Source organism: Gavia stellata, chromosome 1 (genome assembly GCF_030936135.1).
Source record: "Gavia stellata isolate bGavSte3 chromosome 1, bGavSte3.hap2, whole genome shotgun sequence".
In the NCBI taxonomy this organism is placed as follows: domain Eukaryota; kingdom Metazoa; phylum Chordata; class Aves; order Gaviiformes; family Gaviidae; genus Gavia; species Gavia stellata.
Genome location: NC_082594.1, coordinates 113,331,497 through 113,348,714, shown reverse-complemented (window position 1 = coordinate 113,348,714; position 17,218 = coordinate 113,331,497). Strand labels below are relative to the sequence as shown.

Below are 17,218 nucleotides of genomic sequence, written 5' to 3'. Positions count from 1 at the left end.
GTGGTTTTAGATGTCTTAATGTTTTCCTAAAATAGTGGAGTTTGTGTGACACCTTAGAGGACCTGAGGTAATAAGTAAGCAATTGGTGTAGAAAGCAGAGGGCCAATTCATTGAGATATCTAAAGCCCTGAGTAACCTGGTCTGACATCATAGCTGACACTGCTTTCAGCAGGGAGTTTGGGCCTCCTGAGGCCCTTTCAAACATGGATGAGCCTGGTGGGGAGGAAAGAGCTGGGAAGGGTGTTTAAGATGAACAGAGAAAGCTTGAAACAGAAGAGAGATTCAGAGGATGATTTGATTGAATGATAGTCAAGACATTGGTGAGCTATGAATTTAGTATTCGGTACTTTGGGTTTTCACTTCTGTCAATGCTCATCAAGTGATCCTCGTGAAATGGTGAAGGAGACATGAATGGGATAAAACTTCTTATCAGAAAGAAGCAGGTTGGAAGAGCAGAGATCAATAAAACTGAAGCTGGTAACTGGAAGTATAGAATTCAGTAACAGTTTATGAAAAGGAAAAGAGAAGACAAGAGTAAACTTCTGAGAACCCTTCTAGGGTAAAGAAAAACATCAAAAATTGCATATCTCTGATAATGTCCTTTACTGATGAATACCTAGGTTTCCTATGATAGTTTTAATCAGGACACCTCTATATACTTTTACTATACTTATCTATCTCAGGCCATGTACTATACACATAAAAACTAGCTAGAGATAATGAAGAGTGTCAAGAAGGTGATTCTACAAGCATACTAATAGGAAAAGCAGCTTAAGAAAAAAATGCAAGTCTCTTGACAAAGGGAGGAGTCAAACCTGTGATGGGCACTATGGACAGTATAGGAGTATTCAATGCCTTTTTTTTTTACCTTGGACTCCAAAGGGCAAAGCCTTCTCTCAGACCCTTTTGTGTGCCAGTACACTACTGAAAAGAAAGTAGTAGTGCAATAGCTTAGGGACATGCTATATATAAATGGGATACGCCCAGAAGTTTGGAAAGATTTCAGCGATGGGTTTGCAAGGCTGCTGACTTTCATCTGTGAAAAATCATGGTGGTCAGGGGGAAATTTCTGACAACTGAATAAAGGCTGTAGTAAAAACAAAAAGGAAGGCTGAGGGTTCTGTAGGCCAGTCAGCCTCTCCCCTCAGTCCCTTGAGAAATTAAGGACCACCTCCTCTTAGAATCCTTATCTAAGCAAGTGGGGTATATGAGACAGGTAAATCAGAAAGCCAACCCAGATTTAGGTAAGGCAAAACATGCATGATCAACCTGATTGTTTTCTGTGATGAAATTACTCTAGCTGTGTGCATGAGGTTGCTACAATCAATCAATGCAGTAAGACTTTCAGCTTTGTCTTCTACATCATTCTTACCTAGGAGCTGAGGAAATATGGGCTGGATAAGAAGATTGTTAGGTGGGTTAAAAACTGGCTGGGCTGCTGCAGTTTTAGTAATCGGAGGCTCAGTGTCCAGCTGTCGACTGGTATCAAGGAGAGTGTCCTAGGAATTGCTCCTGGGGCTGATACTGTTTGGAGTCTTCAGCAGTGGCTGAAATGATGAGACAGAGCGTACCCTCAGCAGATTTGGAGATGACACTGAATTAAGAGTGAATGGTTGATAAATTGAATGTTAGAAGTCCAATCCAAATGCATCTTGATAAATTTAAGGATTTAGCCAACAGAAACTTCAGAAAAACTAATGAAGAAAAATTCTGCAAAGGAATCCCATGCATCAGTAAAGATTAGAAACCAACTTGCTGAGTAGCAGCCTGACTGAAAAGGACCGGGGTTACGCTGGATACTAGGTTGAATGGAATGGAGTTTGTCACAGGCACATATCGTAACGTGTCAGAACAGATATCTTCATTAATGCATTTCAGTGTGTTGGAATTCTCTTTAAAATTCTTCATTGTAATTTGGACCTAAATAACTTAAAGACAGAAAAAGGAGGGGGGGGGGGGGGCACGGAAATTGATGGTACTTTATGTAAGAAATGCAAAAAGAACTGTGGTTGCCTTAAGTAAGACAGAACTGAGTAATACGATAGAAGCATGGTTGCTTCAGTCTCTGGGGATGTCAGGCTTTTATTGTATGCTATTGTGCATTTATTTCTATAATATTAAGTACTGTATGTATGTGTTTTGATACAAATCAGAACAATGGATTAAAATATTATATGCAAGCAGAGTTCTTAATCTAAATCAGATAGAGATATCAATTAAAATAGACCTAATGTTACTAATTAATTAGCTTTTAGCTAAGGATTATCCATATTTTTATATATTCGAAAGTGACTGGACTCAAACATATACAATAAGATGCTTGCATTTCAACTTATCCTGTTAGTAATGGATTCCTGACTTTTTTTAATCATGCAGCTTGGTGGCAAATTGTACCATATGGCTGGAGCACAGTCTACCCAGGATACCTCAGTACACTCAGGAAAAGGATAGAGAAAATAAATTTAATGGGGATATGTTACTACAAAAGTGGTAGTTCAAGTGAGAGGTGCTGAAGGAAAAGGAATAATACTGGAATAGAAAGGCTGAGGGAAGTTCTGGGATTCAGGGTGTCAGAAGAGGAAGGAGCAGAGGTGAGAAATCTGGCCTGAGAAGGCTGAAAACCCTGCTGGGATCCTGGGCAGATAATCTTCCAGATTTCACCTTACCTCAGAAAAGACAAGCAATCTTTCCAACCTCATTGGTCATGGTTTAACCCCCATCTCCCTCACACAAATGTTCTGGGTTCTGTCTGTTTAAACAAATAATAAAGCCAGAGCATATACACTGTAGTATTTCTGGAAATACTGTTGGGCTGGGGGGAAGGAATAATCCTGATGCAATTTTAACAAGAATTATCTAATACTTGTGTAATATTTTTCCTTTTAAAAAAATTGTACAGCAGTGGAGTGAATAATTAATAATAATATTTAATAACTATTAATATATTTAATCAATAATTAACATTTATTCATTGTTCATGCCCTAATTGTTTTGTTGCTTCTTGCAGTTTTGTTTAAGCCTTAGGGGTGGTTACACTGACCAATGAAGTAAGTTGATGAGATTAGGAGATAATGCCGTATGTGGCTCTTCTATGATGTAGCAAGAAGCCCACCAAGACAAAAAACATTAAAACACATTTTTAATTTGCCCAGGTAAGAAGGAAAAATGTGACTAAAATATTAAGCTGGCAGTTGCATCTCTTCATAGCAAACAGAAAACATATCTGTCTGTCATCAGTCTAAATACAATCATTTGTACAAGTTCTGAAGTTGTGCTTAAAACCAGTTTTAAAATTCTGATTGCCAATGAAGTGGTAGGAGTGGGTTGCTTCCACACTGCTCTCAGATTCTCAGCTGATGTAGATTGACTTTAAAGGGACTGGGCTAATTTACTCCTACTAGGATCTGACATATTATTGACCAGAATATAATTGATAATTGCTGTGTCCGCATTAACTTTAATTTTTGTTCCCTTAACTGAAGTAACTTTTTACACATTCTTTCTTAGAAAAAGTATTTCTATTTGTTCCTTCTCACTTCATCATACAAACCCAGAGCACTGAATTTCTCAATATACAATTTTAAAGTCTCTCCTTCATATGTTCTGAGCTAGTTGACTTCATTAAGTATTTCCTCTCCTGCACAGATTTGTAGAAGCTATTTATCACCAAAACCTTAAGGGAAATAGTTATGTTTGCTGCCTTTCAAAAGCATTGGACATAGCTCTGATTCAATGAAGATCAGTTCTTTTCCTTTTTCTCCTTTTCCTAAAGCTTTTTGCTTTCTTGCCTTATTCTGTTTTGAAAACTGTGAAAGCCTTTCATGCCATCAGGCTCTAGTTAGCAGATAACATAGTTGAAATTGCAGAATATTAGACATTGCACAGGGATGAAGGATAGTCTAAAAGAGGATGTTGTCAGAATGAAGCCGATAATCTTCAATCTTGTGTTACCTTTTACAATTGCATTTTTATTGACTTGTTCAGCCAACACATTCATACACTTGACAATTGATGGAGTACCATATATCAAGGTAATTGGTAGGTAGTACATATCGGTCTTGTTTTCAGATTGTGACTCTACTCTGCTTGGAAGGAATGTCATGTAAAATATATCGCCACAAGTTCTTTTGTGATCTATGAGGAGTCTTTTGATTATACATGTTTGGTTTTTTTCATGGTAATCAGGAAAAAAGGGTAAGAAAAATGCAATAACTTAATGGTTAATTTTTTAATCTATCTAGTTTTGAGAGTGAATTTTATTGCTCAGATACTGAAACTCCATAGATGCCAAGAGTGAGAAGAATACATTGCTGTGTCATATTGCTGTTATTTACCTGTATGAAATGACATCGTAGACTTTGGGGCAACTTTAATTCACAGAAGTAGTGTTGTGAAACTTTGTCATTTATCATTGTACAGTCTATTGACCTAGATGTCCTCAGGTTTTTGAAACTGGTCATTGTTAAGTCATATGAGGCCCTCTCCTGGTAGCTGCTTTCAAATATATCAAGGTAAGATTTTGAAAAAAGAGAGGGGAGGACAGATTGCAATGAAGTGTCTTTTAAACTTCTAGGTTATCTTGTGTAATTCAAGTGCTGGGGACTAAGCAGTCCATAATCACTCTTTAAATGTGATTAATATGACCAACAACATTGCACAAATGACAAATTTTTAACAGTTAAAATACTTCACGTGTTTGTTTTTCACATACTGTTATTTAGAAATTGTATTCTGTGGGGTTGATGTTTTTTCAGCTGTTCTTGTTCTTGTCGTATTTTTACTAGGTGTACATTCCAAGCAGAGTGGCTATTGTGCTTCAGAATATGGACATCCCAAAATGAAGTTCTCTAACTATCACCGAAGAAGCAAGTCATAGAAGAAGTGCTGATACGCTGTACTAGTACTAAGTATAACAAAACTAGCTCTAAGGAAGCTTTCTGAAACTGAGTATAGTAATATTACGTCTTTAAAATGTAAGATTAATATTCACATATAATTGCAGAGCTCTTGACTTGCTAGAACCTCTTCTGAGGAAACTTTACAAAAGAAGCAGGAAGTAAAACGTTGGGTTTGTAGTTCTAGTAGTACAAAATTACACTTAAGATATTGCAAAGCAGCAGGTATTCTCAATTAAATTGTTGTTTACAGAATTTTGCCAGGAGTAACAAGAGTGATCCTCCTCCAAAGTTGGTAATTTCTTGTAATCCTCTTTTTTGATAGTGTATTCAAATGTTCATTATGTATTAATGCTTCTTACTAAAAGTAAGTATTTTGCTTAAATAGAACAGAAGTTTTTGGCTAAAAGGCAGCCTTAACGGTTTGTGGGACCTAATTTGAGGCTCCTCTTCTTCAATGAAGTCCAACATGGAATTAGAAATGTTATCCAAATGGATGAGAAGGTCCTCTGAGAGTATTGTACTTCGCCATTCTTTTATTTAATTAAAATTGCACAAAAATGCTGAACAGCAAAATGAGCAGGCAATCGACTGGTGACCTGCTGATGCTATTGTGTGTGTTGCTTATTTGCTCCCAGTCAAATCACTTAGTCTGCGCATCTCCCTTGCTACAACTGAAAAAAATGACACAACTATTTTATTTAGATGACTAAAATGTTCAGCGAGAAGAGTGTTTTATTCTTACTGCAATGATACCACACTAGAAGATGTACTTAAAATGTTATTATTCCCATTGCATTTATTTCACTAATGTCAGGACCTTGCAATACTGATTTCACTATTTCCAGTAGCTGTCTTTCAGCTTGGAACATGATGACGTTCTTGCACTTTTATAACTTTTGAAACATTGCTTCTCATGAAGAAGCAGTCTCAAAATACAGTGATCAAACTAAGGTGTTTTTTCGATAAAATCAAGGTAGTTCATTATTGGAGTGCTGCTAAGATTATTCAAGTGAGTTCTTTCATGAGCTACAACTTTTTTGGAAAGAGCAAGATTTTGTATATTTGAAAATGTATTGCAGAATATTCTGGAAAATTAATAACAAATTAACGAGACAGGCTTTGTTTTGTTCCATTTATTTAAAAACATATTTGAATTTATGAAATTAATGTCTTTTGTACAAATCTGAATTTTCTAACTTTTAGAGTAGCCAAAGAGGAAGATGCCCGTGACCATTTCCAAGTCATAATTTTACCCAGTTTCCTGTGTGAACCATTGTGTAAATTACTGAATAGTTGTGCCAACACTGAAAATCTGTTCACAGTTCTTGGAATGCTTATTTGCGGCTTACTTAAGCAAAATGAGGGATATGATGGAATAATGGAGCATGATAGAAAACAGTCTTTTTTTGCAGAGGTCACACTGAGAGAACTTTATGAACATCCCCAGTCTGCAATGTTCTGTATGACAGAGAATTTTATATTGTAGTTGAGTACCATAATGCTGTTTAGGATCATGCTTCATTTTCCTCTACACCAGTATGATCATTGTTTGGTAGTGGGCTAATAAAAGCATTCCCATTACACTAAGACTTTAAAGAAAATGCACTGAACCGTTTTAGCAACTGGAACTGATTATCTTTTTTTTTTCCCCCAGATTGTTTTCCTTGTCGTGAAATAACGAGCAACTTCTAATACAAGTTATATTTACATTGTATTGATCGAATATGTTTTATAGGGTGGCTTGGTTTTTTTACTGGCAACAGTTCCAGGTTTCAAAATGTAATGCAAGGCAAGTGTCTATGTCAAACCTTTTTTTCAAGAGAAGGAATAAATGTATTATGTGAAGTATAAAACTGTGTAAAATTACATGCAAAATAAACTCTGACGATAAAACAAATACATATGTGGTTTCATTACTTGTACTGTAAAAGGATTGTACAGTAGTCTTAACACTGGAGGAGATTATTAGATTTTGCTCCATCTTGAAATCAGGAACTCGTCTTGGCCAGAAAGTCTATGAGATTGGTAGAATACTTGTCCTACGTACATTTTTCTTTCCTGTAGTGATAGATTAATAAAAGCAGACTACAAGGTTTGCAAGATGAGCATGTAAATATGGGAAGCATAATAATTAGGGCTTTTTTGGAATCGACCTCTACACTAATGGTGGGTGTGCTCCTGCCTGCCTTGAGAGGCTGGAAAATTTTCCCTTGCGATACCCATGGAAGGACAATCTTTTCCTCCTGCTCTCTGTATTCTGATGGATTATGAAGAGGAATTCAGCTACTGCCACTTCACCTTCTGTCTAGTGTCTCACTCAGATTGCAAGACTTCAACCAGGGGCCTTCCTTACCGTTATGCACTGAGGCTTGTAGCTGCCTGTCACCATGACTGGTTGAAGCCTCAGGCATGTTCTGAGAAGCAGATGAGCTCCAGAGCTTTTTTGCTTGGGTGCGCCTCAAATCAGCACTCTTCAGTCAAATATGATAGTTTAGCTCTGTCACAGAAGTAAATTAAGTGGTCCATGGTGCTGTATCCCTGGGCACAAAGGTCTCCACAGAGATTTAGACATTGTGGAAGAACTCTCTTTAAAGATAACCTCTCTTAGTATGAAGGACTGATAAGGGTTTATATTTCTACACTTAGAAATACATACTTCCCTGTTACCTGAAAGAGTACTGGTAATTCTTGGTAGCTCTGGCCTCAGAAATTGTTGCTTCATGGTCTCTCTTAACAGTCAATGAGAACTCAAGTTCATCCTCACCTGCTGGTTTATCTAAAGATTCAGGCTGACCTTCCCTCCATCTTGCACACTGTGTGCTGAATGGTTCTTTCTGCTGAATAATTCAAGTTCTTCTCCAGACCAGGTTATTCTTCTGGTAACAGGCAGGCATCCACTAGACTGGTGTATTCTATGGGCAGTGAGTTTTGATTTCCTTGCTGTTTTCTCCTCCTCCCACAATTAAAGCCTTACTGTCATGAGGCTTATTTTGAAGATGAAGAATGGAGTGGTTATTTCAGCTTGGCGAGTACTTCTGGAAAACAGATTTTTAATGGAAACATTGTTTGACCTTTCAGGTTGTTTTCTCCTATGAAATTTGTCTTGCTCATTGTACTCACTTTAGTAAAGAGTTTGTTAACCATGTCCTCTGAACGACAGGAATGTGGTGTAGCTAATCCTCTGACAACAGGAGACCAGCTGTATGAACAGTAAGATACCAGACTAGGTAAGCAATTGTAGGGTACTTGGACATAATGCGAGGTGATATTTTTCTGTATTAATCTGTCAGTCACAGTTCTGCTTTCAAATGGTGATTTAAGCAGCTTGAAGTTTTATTTTCCCCATTTTTTTTTTCATTACTCCAAGTTCTTAACTGCCCATTAATGATTAAAGAAAGAACTTCCTGTTTATTTAAGTCTCCCTTCCCAGAGCTCAAAAATAACTTTACTAGTAAAGTGGTGAAGGGTGATGATTAACTGAATGAACAGCAGAAATTGTTTCCTTTTACTTAAATAAATGTGGATACTCTGTTCTGGATATATTGAGGTCTATGATCTGTCTTTCTTCTGCTGCATTATTTAAGTTTCTGAGGAATTTAAGTATTAAGCATTTAAGAGTTTCCTCATTGACTAATGTTTCCAAACTGGGCGTGTTGTCATTGTTGGAGGACTGCTACAGAGGTGGAGCAGTATTTTACATATTTTCATACATCATACCTTAACTAGGATCTGAATTTCATAAAAATCAGCTTATAAATGGCATCTTCCTAACAATTAATGGGAACTTTTTTGCCAAGGAAGACTGCACATGTGTGTGTTTTCACACCTCATAGTATATGGTGTAAGTGTTTTGAAGGGGTTGAGGGTGTCAGTCATTTGCTGTAATGGAGAGCTGTCTCTTACGCCAAACATATGTTTTAACTCTCTTAATAGATTTCCAGATTATTTAGAGTTGTATTCAAATTCTTGAGGAGAGAAATAGTATCTTTCTGAAAGTTTCGTGAGCATTTAAAAAAAAGAAAATCCAAAAGTTTTGGTCATGTTTGCCTTTATTTATAGGGAGAAATACTTTTTTCTTCATGCAATGTTTCCTTTATGTAGGCTTTTTCATTTTTGTTTTATCTGAAAATAAGCAGTAATAGTGATAGGCTGACATATGACTGCTCTTATTAAAAAGAATTATATAAATTGTTGGGTAAAAATAACTTCAGTGGAATATGTTAAAAATATTCTGCCTATGGAAAGGTTAAAAACAAAAGCTAATGATAACTCATTAAATGAGACAAATTATATTTTTCATGCCTGTAAGTACAATATGTAGCCTGTAAATATAAATAACTCTTGGATATTCATGGTAAATTAAAGCCTGTAATGAATTAGGAGAAAATGTAAGAACTTGTAGGCATTGAAGTAATAGGTCTCAGCTTAGTTGATGTTTTTGCATATTTACAAAGCTATTCTGAACTCTGAAAAAAGAGGAAGTGTTTCACTGAATAGTTCTGAGAACTGTCTTCTGAAGTTAAGACAAAGACAATAATTCCTCAGAATATTAGGAGAGGATTAAAATTGGTGCAGCACTGATCAACCATGCTATTTGACTCCAAGATAATCTTCAGCATTGTTAAAAGCTAGGGGGGAACTCCCTCTAAACTTGCTTGTTTCTTCTGACTGTGCCTCACAAATCACAATTTAAATGTCTAGAACAAGGACAGTCTATGATAGGATGATGTAAATTGAATATGTTGAATATTCAGTCTTTCCTCAGGGTATGAGGTTTATCACAAAATAGGTAACAGTGCATTTAGGAAGAAAGGTATGTCTGCAAACACTGAAGAAACTAAGCTGCAAACGCTGTAATGTTGTCGTGTTTTCCCCTTAGTTATTTTTTGTTCTGCTACTTTCCAGTAGTCTGCTTGAGTCTTGTGTAGCAAAGGAACCAACTCTAGTCTATTTTCTGTTCCCCTTACTGGAAAGAGGGATTCGGGGCAAGCAGCTAACTGTACTGGGTCTGGCTGGGATGGAGTTAACGTTCTTCATAGCAGCCCTATGGTGCTGTGTTGTGGGTTTGTGCCTAAAATGGTGTTGATAAAATACCAATGTTTTGACTGTTGCTGACCACTTCTTGCACAGTGTGAAGGCGTTCTGTTTCCTACTCTGCTCCCACTCACCTCTTGCCAGGAAGTGGCTAGACATCTGCCTGCTGATGGGAAGTCATGAATGAATTCCTATTTCTGCTCTGCTTGCACGTGCAGCTTTTCCTTTCCCTGTTAAAGTATTATCTTGAGCCACAAGTCTTCTCACCTTCCTTCTATTTCCTCCCCATTCTGGAGGAGAGGGGAGTGAATGAGCAACTTGTGAGGGTGTTTGGCTGTTTGCTGAGATCAACTCATCACCTCCACCAAAAACTGAGTGAGCTGTCCACCTCAGAAGGAAATTGGCTGGCAAGATGAAAGTAGGTGAAGTTACTTGAAGTCATTTGAAGAAAAAGGTAGGGGGTAAATCCCAATCTTGCTTAGTTGCCTTCCAAAAAATAATGAGTGTATCTTGCATTTACTTGGGTTGTAGAGCAAGATAACTGGAGTAGATTAATTATCCTGCTCTTAAAGTATCACCTGTGTGAATGATCAGACAAAGGCCATGTATTCAGTATATTTCATGCTAAGAATTCTTGGACCAGTTCTTTCATAGTAGTAGCACATGACTGTCCCTGTAGAAAAGTGTAAAAATACTTCTCTACTTCAAAGTGTAAGTAATTTTTAATGTAAATTCCTTCATAAAAGTTTATTGACTATTAGGAAAAAAAAAAACCTTCTCTCAGAAGACTGCCCTCTGGTACAGTAAAGATATGGAAAATGAACTGAAATGAAAGCCTGATCTTTAGAATGTATCAAATTTTAACCATTACTTTTGTACAAAGCTCCTTTCATTCACTGACCGCTGCTTCTGTTGGGATTTTTTTTTTGTTCATCACAGTGGTATTAGACCAAATGCAACACTTTCTTTGAGTCTTTCTGTATTCTGTAACCTGTGTAAATACTAGTTATGAATATTTGAGGCAATCAGTTTTCAGTCTTCAGTAGTAAGTTGAGGTTAGCTTTGGTTTGGGGGTTTCTAGGGTAGGGATAAGAGGGGAGCCTTAAGATGTTTGGTGGTTTTGTTAAATGCCACTGAAATTCGTGCCTTTGCAATTCCACTAGTCATCTGAAATCTTTGACTGTGGCATGTTTTCATCAGACAACAGTAAACCCTGTCTGGCAGCAAAAAAAGCATGTCTTTAGACTAGCATGAGAAAGCCAATTATGTAAACACATCATGTCCAAAAACTGAAATGTATTATTTTTCTATCCAGGATTGTTTATCTGAAGGAACTGGTTTTGATCACTTCCTGAAATGGAAGAGAAGGGCTGTATGGCATAGAGAAAGGGTTTTTGTACAGGAAACTATTTTCCCAAGGCAAAAAATATTCCAAGATTTCAAATATGGGATTTTTTCATTAAAAATATTGGATTATGACAAGTGAGCATTTTCATATAAAGGTATTTGTCAAAAACCCTCCCAGAACAGTTCTATAAGAATACTAAGCAAAATCAATGCTCGCATTACGTGCAAAGCATAGACACTAACAGCTCTAATTCTCTAAAAATCTAATTATCCAGTTCTCTGTTGGATTTAAGTACTGATGGAGTGGCGGGAGGCGAGTCCTAATCTTCCATCACTGCACAGAGTTACTCTTTCAGAAATCTTCATGTTAGTTCTGGTACAAAACATGAAAGGAGCAAATATCCTGGAGTTATGCGTCTGCTGCTGCTATAGAAGCTCTTGTCAGGAAATGCTTGCCTTGCAGTGCGTACTTATTATAGTGGTTGATTGTAATAGTCCCATTTGAACTTGAGTGGTGAATACACACCTTGTTACGTAAAACACTGTGCACTGTTGTTTAAACATAAAAGATAATTGCTGATGTTTCGTTAGTAGTAACTCATAGATAGACATTCCTATGACTAATTAAATACATTGACCTTTAGTATTAACAGCCTTGATGGGTTTCAAGCCACGATATGCTTTGATGCTAGGCATAGCTTTTAACCTGTCTTACCTGCTTTTGCTTTTTTCTGAACGGAGCTTGTGAACCTTCCTGTTTATTTTGGACAATGTAGGTAGGTGTCTGGTTGGCTTGCGCTCCCTACAGAGTCCTGCCACCTTGCAGGACTGTGCCATGCTTAGTCCTGCATGCCTTTAGCTATTTTCTGTCTATTGCATCAAACCATATGGACTTTCTGAGCAGCTCCTGTGTCCTTATCCCTTCCTGTTTCTCTGGCTTCCACCACCCAGCAAGGTGGGTATGTTGATGCAGGTATTTGCAAGGGTATTGACCCATCAAAAGATCTGTTAAGGCCAGATCGCTCAGGTGCTTGGAGACAGAGGGGACTGCAGCACAAATAAATGTGTTGGCCTGGGTTTTACTTTAGCCTTAAAGGTCATGAGAGGCCCAGATTCTAACTCCTAATTTCCCCAGATTTGAAAGATTCTGTCACCCTGGTTTGGTTGCTCCTTTTCAGGGCTGTTCCTGACCTGAAAGGATTGGTACTAATGTTTCAGCCGTTGCTCTCACAGCAATTGCTGTAACAGTGCAGATGGAAGCTGCAGAGATGTGCAAATGAACCATCTTCAGCTTCTTGAAGTTATTCCTTCATGTCATCTGCTGAGCAATGCTTGCATGTTGCTGGTAGGGAATTTTCCCCGTGAGGAAAAGTAGTAAATCTGAGCATGTCCTTGCATATATTTCAAAGTCTGTTTCCTTTGCACCATGCACATCTCTCCTCTGAAAAGCTGATATGTGGCAGATGACTTGCCCAGGATTTGAGACAATCACTCCACAACTCAGCAGGTACAGCTTTTTGTACTGGGGGAAGCAAAACAAAGTATGAAGATATGAAGGGCTTATGAAGATATGAAGGGCTTGTGAAGACACGCCGCCTGCTGAGGTTGCTTTGATGCCCAGTGGAAGAGTCAGACTTGATGTGAACCGTGCTGTAACCTGCTGGAACAGTACAATCAAATCCACCCTCTTCCCATCTCTTTCAGGGGAGTCCGTCATATCCATACCAGTACGCAGGTACTGCATATGCTCCAGGGATTACAAGTACAATGTCAAGAACTCAGATGACAGAATGACCAAGGCAAACAAGGATATGAAACCTCAAGCACACAACGCATACACACAAACACACAGAATTTACTGTATCTTAACTCTCTTCCAGTTCTTACTGGAATCGATCAGGTGCTCATCCTGCCTTTCACAGTGACTGCTGCTGGCAGAAGATGCAAGCAGGCAGCAGCAGATATTGATGCGATAATCCTGCTTATGGGGAAGCCAGGTTTGCTTCAGGATGGACTGCACATGATAGAGGAATCTGTGTGGAGCAGGGAGAGTATAAGTATCCAGCTATATCTGGTAGGTATCTGCAGTGAAGCTGTTTCTCTTGCTTTGAAGTTTTCTGTTGATACATCTCTTCGTCACAGAAACTTTGTAATTGGGCTTTATTTTTTAAGCACACATTCTGCAGTATTTTTTGTCCACTTCCATTTCTTTTCTGCATCTCTAAGTGGCATCATTAGCAACAGCAACCTACTGCTGCACAATATTTTTGCAAATTGTACTGCTTAATTAACCAAGTGATGTGTAATAATACTACATGACATTGCTCTAGAAGTATTACCTAAAAGGTCTGAACCTCTTAGAACTGATAACAGAAGAAGTAATAGAGTTCAGAAAGATAAATGTGCTGCAAATAGTTTGGTATCTCTGGAAGTCAGCATCTACAACAATGATTCGGATCAGAGAAGTAATAACACAGTTTTGAAGCGAGTCCCCTAATGCTCTCCACTTACCATGTGCTAACTCAGTTCCCAGACCAGTTTTGGCACAAAAAAAGTAAATTTCTTAGAGGTGGAAGCAAACAGCAGTCTCTTCTCTAAAAGCACTCCGAACGTCCCTTGATGTGTAATTTGTTTAGACTCTAATCTTCCCATGCATGGTCTCCACCTGCTGCAAGGACTCCCCACGTGCATCTAGTAAGTTTTCCTGTCAGGAAGCTTCAGTTACACATGGAGGTAAGACTTTTCAGCATCGATGAGATTGCATCTAATCCACAGTATACTGCCTAAACCACATGTAATAGCAGTGTGAGGAACTCAGCAGGAGCCACTTTGATCTATTCCGAAAATATTTGCTAACGTAGATGTAGCATAATAGGGCAGTACTATTATTTCTAAATTTGCAAGACTATACTATTGTCAATCCATATTCCTTGGCTTAAGCCCTGTTCCTCATGTAACACTGCAAACCAAACTAAAGATACAGCAATGTTTCTGAAAATGTTTACACAGAACTGATGTTGTAAATCTACAATTATTTTTGCAGTTATCTTAATGTAGCTGTTATGGCATAATAACAGCCTTTAGTCATTGTTCTTCTGCCTGCTAAGGCAAATAATGTGCTTGTCTAATGTAACAGAAACTGCAGTCAGTAGCAAAATCTTTAATATCTAATTTGCTAAACCTTATTTTGCACTTTTTCATCTGAAATGTAGATTTAGAAATTGAAGTTGTACATGTAACATTTCAGTGCACAAAAATCATTACCGACAGGATATTTGGATGGCAGTTGTAGTTTGGTTTGGGAGGGTTTTTTTTAGCTGAGACTAATTTGTCTTTGTGTGCCAGAAGATTTTTAAACATTAACAAGTTGGGGGGGAGGGGGGGGAGGTGTTTCATGAAGATTTTTTTTTATTATTTTTAATTTAGCAGCACATAGTGAAACAGTTAATTCCCCGCCACCTCCTCAAGACTCTTTCCTTTCCAGCACCTGAGGGTTGCCATTCCCATTGGTACAGCCATAAGCTCAAAATCAGGAATTGGTTTTCTCAGTCCTCATTGAGGTTGGTGCTTCCTTGTGCTACAAGCATTACGTTCACATAAGGGATTGTGGGGGATGATTTGTGTCCCCGACAAAAGCACACAAGAATTAAAAGTGATATTGTCCCATTTTACAGATAGGGATCTGTCACATAGAGGATATATTTCAGGATACACATTACAGTACTTTGCTGATACAAGGATTCACTGCTTCCAGACCTTGTAATGCTTTTGTTTTACTAAATTATTCCTTATCTAATTGCAGTCAGGAAAAGCCCACCTGTGAGTTAGATGGGATTAATACCGACCTTGATGACCTTCACATATTTTATTTTGCTTATTTTCTGCTGCATTTTATCATTGCGCTCTAATGTCACATGCTCTAACAAATAGAGTAATTGGGGAGGGTGCCATGTCATACGTTAAAGGTACATCAAAGGTATAAAGTGATGTCCGTAAAAGATTATGCTGTGGTATTCACCATATCAGCCCTCTTTGCAGCTTTGGAGCGGCTCCCCAGTTGGAGCTTCAGAGCCAGTTTGTTCTTGCCTGGCTAGCCGTGCACAGCCGCTCTTAGGTCCAGTGACGGGCAAAAGTGTATTTCTGGAGTAGGTAAATGAGACCTCCAGGTGCTCCCCATACCTGGTCACTGGAAGCATCCATTGCCCAGGCATCAGGTGGCTGCAGGGAGAGGATTATCCCAGAAGTCACATGGGAAGAACTGTTGTGGAGTCACGGGGAAAAATGAACATCCTCCCTCACCGTTGCTGGTAACTGACAGGTGAGGAGAAAGGTGGGCATGTTTTTGTGTGTTGCAATATTCTGCCAGTTTTAAGTGCTTGGGGGGAAAATAACATGGGCAGCACAGAGCTGGGGTATAAAAGCCATGTAAGAGACTGTAGAGGACCGATGACTGAGTCCTGTGCCTGCAGGGTGCCAGCTGAGCCGCAGCAGCAGCTGTGTCCCGGCACAAGGAGGTCACCCAGGCTGTGCTAGGCGCTGTCACCCTGCTGTTCCCGCTGAAGGCAGCGCAGGTGGGTCATGGCAGAAGAGACGCAGGTATTTCCAAGGCACGGCAAGCTTTCTGCCTTCTCTTCCCTGGCCTTGTGTTGGCACAGCTTGAACTGGTGCAGGGTCAGCAGGTTGGTCTTCTGCGTGGCCAGTGCATGTGATCTTCTGTAATGCCAGGGAAGTTGTGCTATATACCAGAAAATATATAGCTATTCCTATTCAAAGGATGTGTTTGCTGTATATATTGGGATATATAGCTAGTGTGTTCTCTGGCACTGCATATGAGACATTGCTTGATTTCCCTAAGGTTAACATTTTTTTCTATGTAAATCCACTAAATGTGCCTACTGTAGCTACCTATGCACTGTATTGAAACCAAATATACCTTTATATCCAAATATTAGTTAACATAAGCAAAAATTAATTTCATTTAAATATAAATTAAATCATCAAGGTTATCCAACCATCTTTGTTCATCCAAAGCCTATGTAAATGGTTGTAGCTCTGTGCCAGGCGCTAAAATCAAGATTATGGAAGGACCTGGGGGAGGAAGAGTTAGAATTACTTTTTGTTGGAAAACCTCACACAGAGGTCAGTGTTGTGATGGTTACAGTGGTCTCATGAATCTGATGCTTATAGAGGCATATCAGCTGTATAACAGCAGTTCAGTAATTCATGCTTATTGTTACTGTAAGGAATCTCGGACACAAACTTCTCCAGCACAGTGTCCAGTTCTGGCCTTGCTAAGTATAGATTACAACATAGTATTTAGGAAATACTGACTCAAAATATATTTGTTTCTTAAAGAGTAATCCCTGTTTATGTATTCAGTTCATACCACAGAAAGCAAAAATTATTTATAAATACAGTTTAACTGCCATTAAAGCTTAAAATAATTTCTCTTGAAAAATTTTTAAGAGGGCTAAGCAAAGATATTAAAGCTGTCATTCTCATTCCAGTCCTCCAGGAAAAGTCATTCTTCAGTTTTCATAAAAATCCATCAATAACTAAAATGGATTTCTCTGTCTAAGTAGAGCTCAGTGTCTCCTCTCTGGGTGAATAACTGAATTTATTGGGTCATTCAACACACCGATAACGTATAAATGTTTAAGGATCATATTAGCAGTTTTTATCTTTTGTTATCAAAGTAAAACACTATGTTTTGTAATACTTTAATCACTTTGTTTGACCTAAAATAACAAGATTAATTTTGGAACAGTTGAAAAACAGAAGATGACTGAGGGGACTAGTTTTGCCAAGGGTCCACTCTGAACTGTGTTAGGAAAAGAAGTGGGTTTTAGTTAGAGGTCTCAATGTTAATGTGATACGGACCTAAGTGTAAAATGACCGTCCTCTTACAGAGCAGTGGTGAGGTTGTTGTGAAATACCCA

The 17,218-nt window shown here is 38.3% G+C and overlaps 1 protein-coding gene across 1 annotated transcript in view; it reads left to right on the top strand.

The window, feature by feature from the left end:
* The window catches only part of GBE1 (1,4-alpha-glucan branching enzyme 1), a 169,176-nt gene extending 162,398 nt beyond the window's left edge, over positions 1–6,778 (top strand). Inside the window, exon 16 of the mRNA XM_059826351.1 lies at positions 4,785–6,778. Within this exon, the coding sequence (XP_059682334.1) occupies positions 4,785–4,841 (57 nt within the window). The 3' untranslated portion in view covers positions 4,842–6,778. The remainder of the gene's footprint in view (positions 1–4,784) is intronic.
* The last annotated feature ends 10,440 nt before the right edge of the window (positions 6,779–17,218 follow it).